This window comes from Pungitius pungitius, chromosome 20 (genome assembly GCF_949316345.1).
Source record: "Pungitius pungitius chromosome 20, fPunPun2.1, whole genome shotgun sequence".
Lineage (NCBI taxonomy): Eukaryota > Metazoa > Chordata > Actinopteri > Perciformes > Gasterosteidae > Pungitius > Pungitius pungitius.
Window position 1 is genome coordinate 8,619,061 of NC_084919.1, and position 18,581 is coordinate 8,637,641.

General features: G+C 44.5%; 3 protein-coding genes across 3 annotated transcripts; 2 read left to right on the plus strand and 1 right to left on the minus strand.

Annotated features, from left to right (window-relative positions):
- Positions 1 to 704: 704 nt before the first annotated feature.
- Positions 705 to 3,872, plus strand: LOC119194932 (G-protein coupled receptor 6). Its single transcript, XM_037449433.2, has 2 exons — positions 705 to 1,735; positions 2,352 to 3,872. Exon 2 carries the CDS (start codon positions 2,376 to 2,378, stop codon positions 3,384 to 3,386), a length of 1,011 nt encoding a protein of 336 aa, XP_037305330.1. The 5' UTR covers positions 705 to 1,735; positions 2,352 to 2,375; the 3' UTR covers positions 3,387 to 3,872.
- A 4,517-nt stretch (positions 3,873 to 8,389) lies between these two features.
- ccdc167 (coiled-coil domain containing 167) lies at positions 8,390 to 10,260 on the minus strand. Its single transcript, XM_037449437.2, has 4 exons — positions 10,124 to 10,260; positions 9,821 to 9,915; positions 9,658 to 9,710; positions 8,390 to 9,272 (listed from the first exon to the last, which is right to left on the minus strand). Exons 1-4 carry the CDS (start codon positions 10,172 to 10,174, stop codon positions 9,154 to 9,156), a joined length of 318 nt encoding a protein of 105 aa, XP_037305334.1. The 5' UTR covers positions 10,175 to 10,260; the 3' UTR covers positions 8,390 to 9,153.
- Positions 10,261 to 10,401: 141 nt separating this feature from the next.
- Positions 10,402 to 18,521, plus strand: kif25 (kinesin family member 25). Its single transcript, XM_037449432.2, has 15 exons — positions 10,402 to 10,806; positions 10,945 to 11,010; positions 11,812 to 11,928; positions 12,055 to 12,196; positions 13,768 to 13,871; positions 13,964 to 14,049; positions 14,149 to 14,188; positions 14,276 to 14,334; positions 14,418 to 14,492; positions 14,683 to 14,817; positions 15,005 to 15,181; positions 15,706 to 15,860; positions 15,948 to 16,196; positions 16,587 to 16,742; positions 17,061 to 18,521. The coding sequence occupies exons 1-15, from the start codon at positions 10,738 to 10,740 to the stop codon at positions 17,210 to 17,212; spliced, it is 1,782 nt and encodes a 593-aa protein (XP_037305329.2). The 5' UTR covers positions 10,402 to 10,737; the 3' UTR covers positions 17,213 to 18,521.
- Positions 18,522 to 18,581: the final 60 nt, after the last annotated feature.

The window sequence follows — 18,581 nt, forward strand, 5'->3', positions numbered from 1 at the left end:
TCAGATACATTTCATCTTCATTTTCCAACCGTCTCCTCTGAAGGTGGTTGGTGGTTGTTTTGAAGGGAAAAGAGGTCTTTCATGCAGGGCCGTGTTTTTCTCATGTTTTATTTTTTAATGGCAGGTGTCTCATTACATTGAAACCTCTCAGCACACATGAATAAATGCATCTCGTCACTGATATTTTTGGAGGCAGCTTGTTCTTCGTAGTCCTCACAAAAATAACAAATTGGTTGTATGTGTAGAGGGGGGGTGGGGGGGGCTTCGGTGATGCAGTGCTAGTGGTTGATACTCAATTTGTTTAGATAGGTCTGTCCTATAAAACAAAACGGATCCATTTCTCGTCTGGTCTGGTTTGTAGCCTGGTCTCTGACACGAGTTACTCTGCTCTCCATGTGACCGCTAAGCTTATGAATAAAGACAACCCCCTCTCTAGTGACAAAAGGTGGCCAAACAGCTGTTGCCTAGAAACTAAAACTTACCATTTTGCCATGCTGCTTTGAACCCCCCCCCCCCCCCCCCCCCCCCCCCCACACACACACACACACACACACACACACACACACACACACACACACACACACACACACACACACACACACACACACCTCAACCTGTCCCTCAATAAATCATCCTCGTTTGTGTAATTTATTATTTGACTTGGATTCAGGTCTTTCTGATGCATCAATTGGACAAATAATGGTTAAATGTTCATATTGCAGATATGTGTATATATGTTTGTATGTACACTCATCAGTCAATTGCTTGTCATTAAGTTGCGGCTCCTCACATGGCCGCAACTCAATGATTTGTATATTGATTAACCACTTGTTACAACCAAGGAATGCAGAAGACCATCTATGGGCCACAGCAGCAGAGGACCACACCGGGTGCCGCTCCTGTCGGGTAAGAGAAAAGAAAACTGAGACTAAATTGCAATAGAAGATTATGTCTTGATTGAGTCTTGATTTCAGCTGTGACATTCAGAGGGTAGGGTCAGAATTTGGCGTAAACAACATGTTCCGGCTGGTGGTGGTGGTGTCATGGTGTGGGGAATATTTTCAATATTTTTGGGCCCTTTAGTGCCAATTGAGCATCTTTAAATGCTGCAGTCAACCTGGTATTTAGTAGTATTGTTGCTGACTGCGGAGATTCAAAGGGACATTCTCATCATAGACAAATCTGCAGCAACTGCGTGATGCTATCATGTCAATATGGACCAAAATCTCTTGAGGAATGTTTCCAACACCTTGTTGTATGTATGACGCAGATAAATAAGGCATTAAGGCTTTAATTCCAGTTCCAATGCAAACTATTGTACTGTGGTTTTTGGATCACAATATACCGGCTTGTAAAGGTTTTGAGAAGGAAAAAAAAGAAGAAAAAAAGGACTGAATAAATGCAACAGGGTGTGTGTGGCGGTGGTGGGAGGGGGGGTTTAAGGAGGGGGAGGAGTAAGGTGCATTTAAGCGCTCCTCCACCTCTCCGGTCGGTTCTCCATGCGCGCTCCACATCACACGCACCTTCCCCCCCCGAGCTGCGCACCGGCCAATGCTTCACGGCAGCTCCTCGCTGTGTGTCTGTCCCGTGCGTGGGAAGCGCAACACAATCCAGGGCTTCACTTGAGTGCGTCCAAAGGAGCGACAACGAGGGTTGGAACAACCCCTCCCCGGTTTCACTTTGAGTCCGTTACACCTTCCCGTCGGACCGGAGAGACTCACGTTTCGTTACGGAGGTACGTGTTCTTCTCACAAATATTTATTTCTCACTGTAGTGATATTTGATGTAATTTAGAGGAATACATCAGGACATTTTATATTCCAAAACTGATTAAAAATGTTTGTATTGTTGTTGAGCACCGACATATGGATTGACATGTAACTCTATGGGTTTGTTTGTAGTTTTCTACGGATAGATGTTAACAATGATTTCAGCACCGCGGAGAGCTCATCAACTCATTCTGCTTCACTACGACGATAAGAAGCGAACATCCACCCTAAAACTCAATTTAAACTCCGCCTTGGCGGTAGTTTTGGACGCTAGTGTCGATCCAACAGGCAGCTGTTGGTTGTTTTGAGGATGCAGGGCTTTCTAAATAAATATATTTGCGTTATTTCACTTTTAACTGCAATAGAGAATCCTCAATTCATCTCCATGCTGGGCAACTCCAGTTGACACATGTAAAAGTGATCAGATACTATAGAAATGTTTCCTTGTAACCTCCATGATACGACAGATAGTTTAGTTTGAGCCTAAAACTGCTTCATTTACATCTAAATTCAAAGCATTCTTGGTGATGGAAAATGATCGTCATTAACAATCCCGTCTGCTTTCCCTCCTGCTGCTCACAGGACAGAAAGACGACGACCTTGGAGATGACGAACCAGTCGCTGGTGGTGAACGACTCCTTACTGACTCCCTCGGCCGGAGGATCTCTCCCGTGGATGGAGACGGGTTCCCCGGAGCACAACGGCAGTCTGGACTTCTCCACCGACCCGTTGGACTTCCCCATCAACCCGTGGGACATTATGCTGTGCATGTCGGGCACGGTCATCGCCTGCGAAAACGCCATAGTGGTGGCCATCATCTTCTACACGCCGACGCTAAGGACTCCCATGTTCGTGCTGATCGGGAGCCTGGCCACGGCGGACCTGCTGGCCGGCATGGGACTAATCCTCAACTTCGTGTTCCGCTACGTCGTCTCCTCCGAGACGATCAGCCTCGTCACCGTGGGCTTCCTGGTGGCCTCCTTCACTGCGTCCATCAGCAGCCTTTTGGCCATAACAGTGGACCGCTACTTCTCCCTCTACAACGCCCTGACATACTTCTCGGAGAAGACGCTGCAGTACGTGCACCTGATGTTACTGGGGACCTGGGGGGTGTCCCTGTTTCTGGGCTTGCTGCCGGTGCTCGGCTGGAACTGCCTGGACGACGCGGCCTCCTGCAGCATCGTCCGCCCTTTGACCCGGAGCAACGTCACGCTGCTGGCCGTCTCCTTCTTCGTCATCTTCGTGCTCATGCTGACCCTCTACTTCAAGATCTGCAAGATCGTGTGCCGCCACGCCCACCAAATCGCCCTGCAGCAGCACTTTTTTGCCACGTCGCATTACGTCGCCACCAAGAAGGGCGTCTCCACGCTGGCCATCATCCTGGGGACGTTTGGTGCCAGCTGGCTGCCCTTCGCCATCTACTGCCTGGTGGGCGAGAGGGAGTATCCGTCAGTGTACACCTATGCCACGCTGCTGCCAGCCACCTACAACTCCATGATTAACCCCATCATCTACGCCTATAGAAACGCAGAGATCCAGCGCTCCCTGTACGTGCTTCTCTGCGGCTGCTTTCAGGCCAACAAGGCCTACCGATCCAGATCACCAAGCGAGGTCTGAATAGGGGCCGGGGCCTCTTTTTGTTTGAGCGTACGTATGTGTGTGTGTGTGTGTGTTTGTGTGGAGGAAAAAGATGGCGGGAAAAAAACACAAATCCTGCTGTGACCGATGACAATTGGCGTACAGTCGACAGTGAACGCCGTGCAAACACAAAGAGGATCCGGAGATACAAATGTGTGTCTCGCGCTCCTTTAAATGCACTTTACTACGTCTCAACACGAGTTGGGATGAGATTTTATTGTAATGCTGTGAACAAGACGTCTGTGGAAATAGACAAAACAAACCCGCGAATGTACTTAAATGAGCATTGGAATGGAAAATCTTGCACTTTAGTCTGTGTTTTTTAAAATGCCAAAGCAGTATTGTAAAGCCCTTATTGTGTTTAAACGTTTCAACTTGTGAGTACTGTGTGCACTTTTTCTATTTTGTATGGTATTGTCTTTTGATGTGCATTTTTCTACAATAGGAATAAAAGATCCAATCCAATAGTGGCTCCATTATGTGTCATTACTGCAGCAAAGACTCACTGCAACTCAATATTTAATTTTTTTTCTTCACTTTGTTTCGGCTTCTTCCTCTGGAGCTCAGCCAGGTCTGTTTGAAGAGTGAAGAGAGTAATGGCACCTCGAAGAAGCAACAACAATGTCCCGCAGAGATGATGCGTCAAAGCAGCGTGTCAAAGCATGTCGTCACGTGCGCTCAGCAGCTTCGAGAGCCTCCTCGCCAAGACGGGCAGCTGCATTGTAGCTCCTCTGTTGCCTCGTCTCTCATCAACATTTATCACAGTTATGACTCGGGAGCGAAGTCAGCCAGAGACACGTGCGTGAGCGTGTGACACAGCGGGAAGAGCAGTGACGATAAGTCTGACAGCGTCATAGAGACGGAACGAACACTGCAGCCTAAGCATTCAAACCAGTAGCTGTTAAGGACAACACAGTCCCACTGGGACTTCCAATGGTTTTTAATATAGCACAACTTTAGATGTCCAATGAGGGATAGTGTAGTGAGAGAATGCTTTTCTTCTATGCAATAAATGATCATTGCCTGACACCTCTTCCCCAGAAAAAAACTCCTTGATCAAAGTGAATTTTCTACTGGTTTCTCCAACTGGGGCAGAATTATGAGACGAGCACTTTGCCATAATCAGTCAAATTTTTAGGTTGGTGACAATGGAGCGTAAAGATCTGTCATTTTTCGCAGTCTCAAATGATCAAGGTGCCTCTACTTTTTCAAATCGTTTGTAACAGACCCTTACAGTAAGACAGGTGAAACTCGAAAAATTAGAATATCGTGCAAAAGCTCATTACTTCCAGTAATTCAACTTAAGGTGAAACTAATATATTATATAGACTCATTACATGCAAAGTGAGATATTTTAAGCCTTTATTTGATATGAGTAGTAGTTTCACCTTTTAAGTTGAATTACTGGAAGTAATGAGCTTTTGCACGATATTCTAATTGTTCACCTGTATAGGGGCCATGTCAGCATCTGTTTCTTCTTCACATAACCTTTTTTTTCTTTTTACAATGGTATTAAACATTTTTTTAGAGCTTTTTTTCTTCTGTTCAGCAGCTCGTTGCCACTCACGTCTCACCAAAGACTTCTCACTCAACAGTAAAATAGTGTCTCACTGCATTTGCTCCTCACGTGGACTCTGAACTGTAATAATCGCCTGTTTAGAGAGCTGTGAAGCCCTGAGTCAGTACGAAGCGGATCACAAAGCGGGTGAAAGGTGAAGGATGCTGCAGGCCACTAATGGACCGCACACTGAGGCCCGGCTGCTCTTAGAGCAAGAGATGTTTGTTCACCTCCTTTTTTTCTCTACCTCAACAGCTGTTGCTTTTGGTCACTCTCCAAATAAGAAAACCACCTGTTTGCTCTACAGATGTGCAATTGGTGGAACGACATGATCTAAAAATATCTGAAAATCATACCTAATATATTCAAGAGCTTATTGTATGAATATATAAACCGTCATGTGGTAGGTCCCAATGTCAATGGCCATTTGATTTAATCGAGCACAAAGACTTTCAAACTTGGTAGTAAAGACACAACTCCTGCCTTTTTTACTCTTTTACACCTGTATTTATGTTCTTATATCCATCTAGAGCCTGACTTCAGTAACATGATGTATGTGACTGATGTCCAAACATATGCAAGCATATGCTTATCTCATAAAGAAAACGCCATGGAGTACATTTAGCATCTGTTTTCAGCAGCAAAGTGGAGTTTATTTTTGCACAGGTTTTTATCAACAACACTAAAATTCATCTTCCCTTTGATATTACATCCATTAGACTAAACAAGGGCTCACTGGTAGCAGTATTTGAATTATGTAATGCTTGATCAGTGCAGACCTGAGCAGCTCTGCAGGCAATTACCAAAGTACACAGTCTGACGATTCCCCCATTAATTACAGCGGTGGAGCAAATGCTCTCCATAGGAACATTACTATCGCTCATTTAGCCATGAGCTCCATGGGAAACGCTTCTGATTTAATGATTTAATGATTAATGCGTTTTCACCCAACTAACATTTTTTCGCTTCTGGGTAGTCATTTTCATACAGGAATGTTTGGGCTACAACAGAGATTGTTGGAGAAAATGCAGACAAAGACAAGCGCACATTAGCTACGTAAAAACTGCTTTGCAATAATCACCGGCCTTCGCCACGGCCTAACAAACACCTGTGTGCACGTGTTTGTGTGCGCATGCGTTTGTGTGCGCGTGCGCCTGCACGGCTCTTGTGTTGGCTCAGGATGGGAATGTTTGGTTCTGAGCTACTCGCCAGCACTCCAATCAGGATTTGTCATGGGTAATTTACCAGATTCTGGGTAGGTGCACATAGCATGTGCGGCCTGCTAGCCGCGTTGTGTACTGTTTACGCTGCCCGCATGATGTGCGATGGTGTGCGTGTGGGTGTGAGAGTGAGAGATTGAATCCCTAAAGCTGACCAAGTGAGCATTAGTTCGTCGCTCTTGGTTTTCTCAGAAAAAAGACCCCAGTGTTGGTGGGTGGGGACCGTATTTTAAGGTGCAATGAGTTTATTATCAGGAAGCACGCTTCCAAAATGTTTTCTGTCCTTATGTTCGTGTCTCTACTGATTTGAAGATACTATGTATCCTCTCTTAAAAGAAGGACAGTCGTTAAATGTTAAATGTAAACCAATACATTCAATGTTTGACCCTAAAAAAAATCATGAGTCATCTTGTTCTAATCATTGATGGATTTACCTTACAAATACATTCCTAATTGAAGTACGTCCCAGTTTCTCTTTTGTTTACATTCTATCTTTAAGAGCTTTGTATTGAATGTACTTTGCCAGGTGAATGGACAGGAGTCACTGTCTGCGTGTTGCTTCCTTCTGAGTGGTCCTTGTCTCTCACACTGTAAACGATAAAAGTGAAAGGGAATGGAAGTCTTGATATGTTTCATGGCTTAAAGAAGGGAGGGAGGGCTTTGATTCCACCTTGTTATAAAAACTGTTAATGCCTCAATTACGGAGAACGTCCCAGTGGGTTCAAGCCAATCAAACACATTCTGGCTTCATTTGGATCATTAAAACTCAATATCCGTAACCAGGTCGAAGTGACAAAAATCATTAATTATTATAATTAAAGCTGCGAGCAGCATTGATCGGGCTCTGGCACATGCACGTTGAGGGCTCTTGTCGTGTGGCTCACGTGGCCTGGAAGGAGGGAAGGTTGAGTCCCTGAGGAGATGATCAGACTTACGTAATGAGCGCTGCCCTGAGCGCTGACACTGCGCCTTCCCCCTGCAGCACAGGAGGCCCAACGCCCCTCCGCTTCCAAGACAAAATCATTTAAGGTGACATCTGGCATTTTGGTGCCCAGACAGATCCATAACAAAGGAATTGTTGTGTAAGTCCTGTCCTGTCTTGATTTGAGGCAACTTAACGCATTGTGTCGTGAAAATCCAAACTGCACAAAAGGTCAGCGTCTGACCTGCATGTTCAAGCAATGGAGCAGAGGGAACTTTTACTTTTTTTTATAGTAGCCGGTTTAACATTATTCTTTTTAAGAGTAAATACTTAAAAAGGTATTCGAAAGTCAAATCTAGAATATAACAACATAATTTAATAACTGTTACTTATCAAAGTAGTCAGACTCATGTCTTGTACTTATTAACTTAAAAAGACATTTAAAATGTGCCGTAGTATCAACCATGAAGTGAAAGGGAATATTCTATTGATTGAGTGTTGCGTAATGGGCTTGTTTGGATGTGTTTGATTCGGGGATGAGGGATTGAGGGAGCGTAGGCGTGCTGCGGTCTGTGTTGGTCATAATACACAGTGTAGGAGGGAGGCCCAACACATTATGGCCTGTCCTGTCATACGTTTGACTGAATTCACAGAGCAACCAGACAGCTCCCCTTTGCATCAAATGAAAGGATTTTAAATGGATTTTTTTTCTGGAATGAATGTATTATTCCGTGGTTGAAAATAGTTCCCAAGAGATGCACCATTATCTCCTGTTTGAGTCCCTTTTATTTCAACCTACAGCACCCAGCTGTTTAAGAAACCATTTAATTATGTATTTACTATGTTGTTTTACGTTGACATTAAGAAAAATGATGGAACCGTTTCAACTTTACCTCAAATTGGGAAACGTAACAGATCATATTGTTCAGTTTAAACATCCCTTTGATAAAAAAAGGATCTTTTTGAGGAACCATGACCTGAACCAGACCAAAAACAAAGATTGTATAGGTACAAAAATGTGCACTAATGAAATATGAAACAAAAACTGGTTGAGAGAATAAAGAAAGGGCTCAAGACCTTTGAGACTTATCTCAACATCTTAACATACTTCCCACCAACCATTTTCACACCTTAACAGTGGGTAAAGAATTACACATCTGCTTTATTTAGTGTCCCAAATAATAAATGTCTCGAATCAAAAACTTTTTGTTTAACATGTTAAACCTTTTGTTGTACTTTACATTACAAACATTATTCAAAAGTGACAGTTAATTATGACCATTTTGGGTCTCTATTAAAACTAGGAATCATATGATAAACGCCACAAACCATACTAAGCTTTAAAAAGGCCTTTGTAATGCAAAATAATGTTATATATTAGCATCAAGTACTTTTATTCATGCATATTAAGGAGACATTTCTGACATTCATAAAGTTTTCCAACATGAGTATCAAAAACAATATTACATTCTTCAGGTTCTCTATATGCCGTTACAATTTAACATACTGTGCAACTCTTATTTTGAGAAAAAACTAATATTTTCATACATTTAACTGTACATTTGACATGTGTACCATGCATTATCACACATGCTTTTTAAGTGAGCAAAAGACAAGCAAACTTTATTGGCACCATTAGATGAAGTATATCTTTGATATATTGTACAAAAGCATCACTACTTTGGTATATTTGTGGCATAAGGCAAAAGTAATAAACTTTCCATTTAACTGTTTATAAGCGGGTAAACTGGCAGAAAACCGACCTGTGTTCAAGCTGAAGAGAAAAATGATCACTCAGGTTACCCCAGTATTATCTTTAAACGTATTACTCTAGTCCAAGTAGATGTGCATGAGAAACATCTATTCGATGACCAGAAGGTGTCAGGACGATGACCATGATGCCATCTAGAGGGAACCTGAAGGATTTCAGCACCACAGCTCTCCATCTCTCCCCACAGGAACATTGTGTTTCATCTCAGGGAAACGTCGTCCAGTGGTCGTTGTTCTTTCAAGACACAGGTCGATTTAAGTTGCCGCCGGGCGTTATCATGACCCCGTTTCATTGTAGAAAAAGACAAAGTAGAAGAGAGCGCTGACAACCAGCAGAGCGACCGACAGCAGCATGTTCATCCGATTATCTCCCCTTAACGCCTCCAGCTCCTTGTCTGGAAATGACAAACAAATATTTATGTGAGGGTGCCAACATGTCTGTTATCACTTAAATTTACCGTCGTGAAGGAACAAAACCTGCCATTGCTCTGCTGGTGAGATATTGCCCCAATGGCAAACTAGGTGAATATGTAAAAACCATAACAATATAAACCAGAGTTTATTGATTTAGTCCTTCCTGGTCCTTCTGTAGCCTAATCAATCCTACTAGTACGCGCTTCAGTTATCACACTCATTTATTAATGAATTAATCTCTCAACAAGGCAACATGCAGAGGCGCCGACATGGTCACAGCAGAAGTACATCGCAATGTCCATATTGGCCAATATATACCCTGTATATACCGGACAGTGATTTGGAGATCTGTGGATATAGACCCACCTAACTTCAGCACTCTCTCATTGATGATAGTCATTTCGTCCTCCAGGTCTTGCCTGTGGAGCAGATGGGATCAGACCAGGCAGGTTAGATAGCTTTCACTATAAGGACAAGCTGTTTACTTGTGCATCATTGACGTCACTATCTACATCATCATCATCATCACCTGTCCCTGTCAGAGAGCTCCTCTCTCCTGCTCTTGAACTCAGCCCTCTCCAGGTTGTCTTGGCAACGCGCCCGCCGCTCCTCCAAACGGTCAATCTAGAATATTTAAAATGTAAAGAAAAGGGAGAAGAAAAAAATAGTTCAGCTATTGGACGACATTCACCGAGGGTTACCGGACAGCACGGTGGATGAATGAATGAAAAGTGTGACCGTGAGTTGTACATTTAACGTAAACTATTTGAATGTGCGGTATTGTGGAGACGCGGGAGGAAGCTAACGAAAACACATAGTTCAAACGTCTCACCTCAGTCGCGACACTGATTTTCTCTCGCCTCTTGTCTTTCACTTTAGCCATTTTGTGACAGAATCCACTGCAAACCTGGCGGGGAAGTTGTGACTGTGCGGAAGTGATTTTCTTCTTCGTTCTTCCGCGGTTGTTGCTTCCGGCTCGTCTCTCCTCGGAGGCCTTTGCTGCCCTCTATCGGCCAGCGTTCACGTCACCACTAGGTTCATTCTCGATTTTTTAAATAATGGTCAACGAAACTCGACTTCTGCACCAACTTGGAAAAATGCTCACGTTAAGTTGAATTGAATTAAATTAAAATTAAAGTAATTTCCACCACATACATTAAAGTGAATCAGCTCTTTCAAATTAGGAAAACTGTGGGGGATTTTTTTCTTTTAGAAAATACCAAATACTATTAACTAATCGAATGCCAAATTAAAATAATTTCACCACGAATAACCTGCCACCGGAAACGCCCCCCCACCCCCATGCCGAAGCAGACAGGTGACGTTTTGTTGTAAGTTGTTAATTGGATTATTCGAGTTGACTGGACGTGACTGGATCGTCTGTGGAAGGAGAGATCCCTGGGTGACGATTCTCTACGAGCGTTTTTCTGTTTCTTTGAAGAAAAAATGCCTCTCTTTATAAACCGGGACCAAATATTTGCGCATCAGGTACACCTGCTGGAGCACAAACTGAGGGTAAATCTCTGCTGGAGTGTAATTCAGAATGTGAAATGAGTTAATTGGAGAATTGTCATGCACTTGTACTGTAGGTTGGGAGTTTATGACTTTAAACACCGAACCCAGCCTGTTTGTAATATTTCACTGTGTTTTCAGAGTAAAGAGGAGCGAATACTGGAGCTGGAGACAGAGAACGCTATTCTCCATTTAAGACTTTCCGAGGTAATAAGATGTCTGCCATTCATTGCTCATACGGTTAAACCTTAAGCGAAATCCCTCATCACTCTTTTCTATTCTATTCGATACTGATTGATGGAGATCATTCTAAATGTTGTGCCACTTGGGTTAAATCAGAAATATTTTCTCAGTCTGTGACTGCAGGGAGGATCATGTGATGTAATTTCACCTAAAGTTTAATCAGAGAGGCAACTAAAAATCCAAGTGACTAACTGAGCCAAACACCTTGATGCTGTACAGTATGTCTCTGTTATATTATGAGAATATGGACATAAGATTCTAAGTAGTAGACTGAGCCTTACGATGTTCATTGCCAACGCTTCAACTAAATCGAGTCATAATCAATTAGCTGACTTTACTCAAAGTGTTTAATGTTTAATTGGGTTTCATAGAACTTTAGGACAGAAACAGCACCTGTGTAAAGAAGGAATTTAATTTAGCGTGCCGCTTTCAGGATCCTAACATTGTGCATATTATTGGAAAAGAAACCAGTGAGTTTCAATGTCTTTTAATGCTTTGCATTACTGTAAATTGACTTCCAACCGAATGACTAAGATCAGAGTGGTTGCTATACATGTTAGGTATAACAATTGTTCCCTACTCTCTCACAACATTCTTCTGTGTGCATTTTATGATCCTAACAACATCAAAAACAAATGCAATGGGTTCAAACTTGGATCAACTCAACTAGGTATCACGTGATACCTGTTGAGGATGATCCACTGGTCCTATTCTGCATGAATTAAAAATAAAGTGGTACTTTATATGTACTCATATCCTATTCAGTGTTTGGGGAAACTGCGTCGCGACCATGAAGAGGAGACCCTGAACCAGCTTCAGCACCACAGCAACGCTCAGAAGACAACCCAGTTGTCCCTCGCCAAACTCCTCGCTGAGGTCCAGGTACAAATGCACTCAGATTACTGTGGTGTGTGTGTGTTTGTGAATCTTACATTGTTTCACTAAATGGAAAACAGAGGCACAAAAGGGAAGGGAACTGATTTGTCCTCTGTGTGTGTTCGTTTGCAGGCGGTGAAGCTGGACTTAAGTGAACTTTTCGCAGTGTTCTTCAGTTTTTCCAGCGAGCTGGAGGAGCAGAGCAAGCAGCTGCTGGAAAAAGTAGAGCAGGCCAGCTGTTCTCTGAATGGTCACCGTGGAGACGAGGTTCACAGTGAGTAGCCGGGTGTGACGAGCCACAGGTTGACACACACATGTTTTAAGAAATCCCAGATAACTTTTTACGGGAGCAGTTCATGAAAGTCTAGATGGTGCTTTGGTCCTGTGGGTTTTACAATAACAAGGCACTTGTAATCCTTAATAGAGGGGGCACAAGCCTTTGCTCGGCTTTTGTGTGTTAAATGTCACTCTACTCGAGTGCCAGCCAAGTCTGGCAAACCACAGCGGAAGTTATTTCAATCATTCAATTAAAGACGGTCTTTAAAACATAATTTTTAGATCCCTCCATCCTGGTATCCCGTTTTCTAGTGTTCTCTCCTCTCCGTGCGTCTCCCTGCTTCGGTAAGTGGTTTACAGCTTGTGTGCTGGCGATATCTTGATTAGCCTGTGTTTCATCATAATCCTCTCACAGCGTCCCTCCCATCTCCTCTCTCACGCTGCCCCGCGGGGTTGTCCAAGGTTGGGTGGTTCTAATGGAGCCCCGCCTGTCACTTGCTCTGATGATTGGTTGAAACAGATCCTCCTGACTATATGCTATAAGGCTGCAAGCGCTTTTAATTGAAGTGATTGTTCTTGTTTTTCAATGGTGATGGTGAAATCGAAGTAATTACCAGTACTAATTTGAAAATGTTCCCCTTTCTGTCACACTGAGTTGTTATTTAAATGTCGATGACATTTTTCATACATTCAATTTAAGCTGCGCTTTTTTCTGAAATGATGTGATTCACGCGGGCTGTGAATTAAAGATAAACCAACCATTTAGAATAGAAATTGGTTTGAAAAACTTACCTTCATGTATTTGTTATTGTAAACATATACATATGTTAAAAACTTATTGTAGAGAAGAAAAGAAGAGGTAAGATACTCATTGTGTTCATTTCCTCTCACTTCCTCTCTATACACAGAATACATGCCTGCCTTTTTTTATTAGATTAGAATAGTTTGAATATTTCCCATTTTTTAAGTTAGTTAACAGAACACTATAAAAGAAATTCTGCAAATGAAGCAATGCTAAAAAAAAGGTGCAGTTCTTATGTTTGTGATTATGTAATACTGACAAAGCAACAGTACGTACTGAACAGTCAATTAAAATGAAAGAAGATCTTTGAGCTCTTTTGTTACTAAAAAAACTTTTGTTACGGAAATTATTGAGGACAATTTATGTTTTAAATTATCTTTAAGCGCAGAAGTCCCTCAACAATATTCTGCTCCATTCATGTTCATCTGAGGCTATTCTTGAATGAGTGGAAAGAGGTGTTTGGTGCCAGGTGTGTGTTTGCTCTTGTGTGCTCCAGGATTAAAGACCTGGCCTGAACTCAAAGATTCACGCCAGAGAACATGCCTTTAAAAAAAAAAAGAAAGCAATTCAGCTGTCCACTTTACCGCCTTCTGCTTTAAAAAAAAGAGAAGACCCGGTTCTTCACAACATGTAAAGCTGCATAGAAGCCAGGGTTGGCTTTCTAAAGATGGCCGTTTCGTCAATTGTCCCAACATTCTTGCAACAACGGCTTAACCTTTAACCTCAGCCCATGAATGGAAATTGATTGGACTCTTTTCCCAACCCAGCTTTACAAGCTGATGTTGCAGCTCTGGAGCGCTCTCTGGAGGAGGAGAGGGAGAAGTGCAGGGCGGAGAGGCAGCGGAGGAAAGAACTGCACAACACCCTGGTGGTAACGGCACATTTTTTACTTTCCAAAGGTAATAAAAAGAAAGGCCAAGACAGCCGGTCGACCTTCATTGTCGTCATTTGCTTCCGTTGCAGGAGTTGAGGGGGAACATCAGAGTTCACTGCCGGGTGCGACCGCTTCTACCCTTTGACTTCGTCCCGTCCTCCACCTGTGGATCACGGTGGGTCAACATGACGAGCCGTCATGGCAACGTGACGCGCTGTAAAATAACTGGGCTTGAGTTGTGCTGTGCTTGAAAAGCTATGCTTTCGTCCGTCAGGCCCACGTCATCGGAAGAAGTGGTCTCTGTAATCAGCAATGTGAGTTCCAGGCTCAGTGAATTCATTGTATCTTATTGTTGGTTCAGAGTTCTCACTCTCTTGTGTTTTTTTTCTTGTTGTCTGAAGGACACTGTGATGGTGAATTGCATAAAAACAGTGCAAAACAAGATGTTTGAGTTTGAGAGGTACAGTCAAACATGCCCATGGTTCTCCCACATCAGTCTGCTTTGTTCCCAGTTTATTCACCATTGCCCTGCGTTTCCTCCAGAGTGTACGGACCAGAGGACTCACAGGAGGCCGTGTTTCAGGAGGTCAAGCCGCTCCTTACTTCCCTGATGGACGGGTGAGCGTGAAAGCAGACAACGAAGGACTAAATCAGTTCACGTGCCACTTAAGTGTATTCATTCTAACTGTTCAATAATCAGCACCCAGCTTGAATAAATAAACTGTTAAATACACAAACAGCATAACAGGACGGCATGACTTCAGCATGATTTGAACGTTATCTCTCTCTCTCTCTCTCTACCCTGCAGCTATAATGTGTGCATCATGGCGTATGGGCAGACAGGCAGTGGGAAGACTCACACCATGATGGGATCCCAGAACTCGTGGCCGCAGCAGGAGGCCCAGCAGGGAATCATCCCCAAGGCTGCTGCTGAGCTCTTTCGGTGAGAAAGATTGTGACATTTATAGTCTTTTTATGCTCGGGAGATCTGGCCCAATTTAGTCTGTTCTTCAAACCCTCAGAAATGAAAATCAATTCATCCCATTGATTCATAATGTGCTGAAGTTGAGTTTTTTTGTTTTTGTTTATGCGTCCATGGTTGTGTATCTGTTTCTGTGTGTGTGACCCAGGCTGATCTCTGAGAAGCCCGCCGAGACCCTCACGGTGGAGGTATCGGTGATGGAGGTCTACAACAACGAGGTGCTTGACCTCTTGGCCAGAGATGCGCAGGGCAGCGGCGCCGAGCAGCGGCGGGAGGTCATCACCGACCCCTCTGGTACCAGCCAGGTCACCTCCCTCACACACGAGTGAGTGCACCCCCGAGCAGGGTGACTGTGTGCAGAAAATTTGAGAAAAAAATAGGCATTAAATTCTGTGAAATGGGAAAAGGGGTTGGATTTTAGCATGGACCCCCCCCAGGATAATTAAATTCTCCAGAAACACAGCTCCAACCGAATGTGAATGCTGCTTTGGCCCCCAATCATGTAACCTTTTACCTCTGGGTCACATCAAAACAATGACATCATCCACTTTCACGCTGTTCAGCAAAGTTTCATATTTACATATCGTGCAGTAATGGAGCATAAATGAGCATTCATTGAGAGTTGTGCTTCACCTGATGAGGGGTCCGGCTGTTAAGATCCACCTTAGTGCATGCTGGGATTTTAGAGCTTTTACACCCAGCAGCTGCCTGCTGTGGCTGAAAGCAAAGCCGTCAGAGCGGTGAATCCAACCGTCAAAGCCCCTTTTCAGATACGTCGTCGTGTGATTATAACTGGGATGGTGTGATGTTTCTCCCCCCCCCCCCCCCCCCCCCTCCCCGCCCCCCCAGGCCTGTGCACAACGCCTCCGAGGTGATGCAGGCCGTCGGCGGCGTGCTGAAGCGCAGGGCCCACTGTCCCACCCTCGTGCACGCCGACTCCTCGCGCTCTCACCTCATCGTCACCCTCACGGTTTCCTCCAAGAGCCCCAACGCCCGCGCCCTGGGTGAGACGCGCCGCCAGTTGCCCCCGGACGCGGCGCCGTCAGCGCCGTGGACTCAATCCCCTCTTCTTCTTTCTTCCTTCGTCTAAGCCCGCAAGCTCCAGAGTGCCAAGACGGAGATGCGGCGCTCCGCCCAGAAGGAGTGGTGGAGCCCGGGCTGTCGCCGGGCCAACGCCGGCGCCCACCGCTCGTCCAACGACCACCTCTTCGCGAGCACGCCGTCCTCGCCGTGCCGCTCCCCTTCCCACTCGCCGTGTCCCTCCCCGAGGCCCAGCGTCTCTCAGGCTCCCTTCAGGACCAAGCTGCAGCTGGTGGACCTGGCCGGGAGCGAGTGTGTCGGTGAGGGGGGGTGTTATTGCTCTGTTAATGCTTCAGGCGTGTGCTTAACTAAGAAGATTTGGATAATCCGCCACTTCAAATTAAATTCAAGTTTGCCTTTATCTCGCCTTTGCTCTGATGAGTTGATTCATAAGATTAAGGGCGTCATTCAAAGTAAGCTCACTATGGTTTTCAGTTACAACTTGTACCTTTTAGCCAAATACGTTTCAAATTATGCTGGTTTCTACTTTCTGGAAGTGTCTGCACTATGAATTATCAAGTGATCATTCACAATAAAAACAAAACACAAGATTCAGGTCTTTTTTTGGACACGTCCAAAAGCGAACCGACCCCGATGCAACCAGTGGCTGCTCTGGGGCAAACAAGTGTGTGTCTGTATGTGTGTACCAGGCATGTCTGGAGTTACGGGGGCTGCTCTGTGGGAGGTGTCCTGTATTAACCGCAGCCTCTCTGCTTTGTCTGATGTCCTGGGAGCTCTGGCCGAGCAGAGGCCACACGTCCCCTACAGGAACAGCAGACTCACTCATGTGTTACAGGACGCCATAGGTGAGATGCGCACACACACACACACACACACACACACACACACACACACACACACACACACACACACACACACACACACACACACACACGCTCTTTCATACGACTTAAGACTCGCGTCTCTCACGTCCGCTTTCCATTGGGAAGACACGTTAAAACTCCAAATGTCTCCATCTAGCTCCAGGATGCGCACGTGTAAACGTACCCAAACTCACTGGAGAATACTGTGGAAGATGCATTTGTCCCGTTCCCAATATTAGAAAGACAAACAACATCTCCGAGCATTCATTGATCTCCTCCTCGTCGTTCCGTTTCCACCAGGCGGCGATGCCAAGCTGCTGGTGATGCTGTGTGTGTCTCCCACGCAGCGCTTCGTCACCGAGTCCCTGCAGTCTCTGGGCTTTGGCGCGCGGGCCCGTCAGGTCCAGAAGGAGCTACCGCGAAGGAAGAATAACACCCTCAAAGTTAAGTGACCAGCCACAGAATGCGTTTCACTATTTGCAGATGCTGCGGCAACTTAGATCCGTAACGTTATTGCCTCCTGCACAGGTCTGAGGGTGCCCTTGTTATCATGGTGGTTTATCCTGTGTTAGAGAGGCCCTTCTTGCTTAAACTAGGAAACACATGGGGGGTTTTGGCCAGAAGTATAGATCAAATATCTGAAGCCACAAATATTTGTATGATGCTTGAATGCATAACACATTAATAAGGTGTAGATGACCTCAACAACTTCCAAGGGTGCTCGATAGTGATGAATGACAATGAAATAACACAAAGGTTGGGTAATGATAATTAGTATGAACTCACGGTATTTTGACGGTTCACCTTTCATTTAACTGTAGTTTTAAGTCAATGGTCAAGAGTCCTGTATCATGCAAAGGCTTACTTTCATGCCATGCCTTTTAGTATTATAACTCATGTTATTGTATTCTGTATCTGTAATCAGCTTTTTTCTTTTGTTACACATTATAAATCTTCCAAATGCCTTGATGGAGTAGTCTCATTAGAAAGCGTTGTCATCCTCTAAAATAAACCGCTGATAAGCAGATCATTTGTACCTTTTGTGGTTCTGTATGTTCCAGGGAAATGTGCTACTAAACCTCCTGTCCTTAGGTAATTAAAACAGGGTTTGAGTAATACGTTGTGCAGCCGCTCGTTAAATCGACAAAGTTTATGCTCAGAATAGGCTTTCTACACAAACTACTTCCGCAGTGGGGGGGTTGTTCCAGTAAGATGTCTGCCGCTGTGAAGATTACACACGCAATCACTTTAGCATTAGGGCAAGATTGTGTTTTTCTTAGCTTTTGTTCTACCATGAATTGTTTGAGCACAATAGCTGTGTGATGTATTGTCGAATGAGGGGGAAAAAACTAATCCGGATGAGGTGCACCAGCTAATGATTATTTGCAAAAACTACTTTGCGTCTGTCGAATACAGTTCATTCAAGCTGAACGTGTGAAGTGTGTTGGATTTCTTCGCACACCGGTGTGAAGCCTCCTCCTGCCAGTACGCTGCGAGGCGCCATGACAGCTCGGCGCGATTTACTCAAGTCATAATCCGCACGGACCCCGAAGCTGACATGAAGTCACGCGCCACCTCGACACGAAAGCTCCAACGCCCAGAGCGTCTTTGAAACTGCACTCTTGCGAGGACAAGGAGTGACAGGAGGAGAAAAATAAATTAGAACAAGAGTGACAAGATAAACATGGAAAGTTCCGGAGCAGCCTCTGTTTAGACTGACAACTGGGAACAAAGAAGTGATGGAGAAGGAGAGAGGAGGAGAAGGAGCGGGGGGGAGGAGAGGGGGGGGGGAGCTGATGTGTGAGGGTACGTGAAACTTTT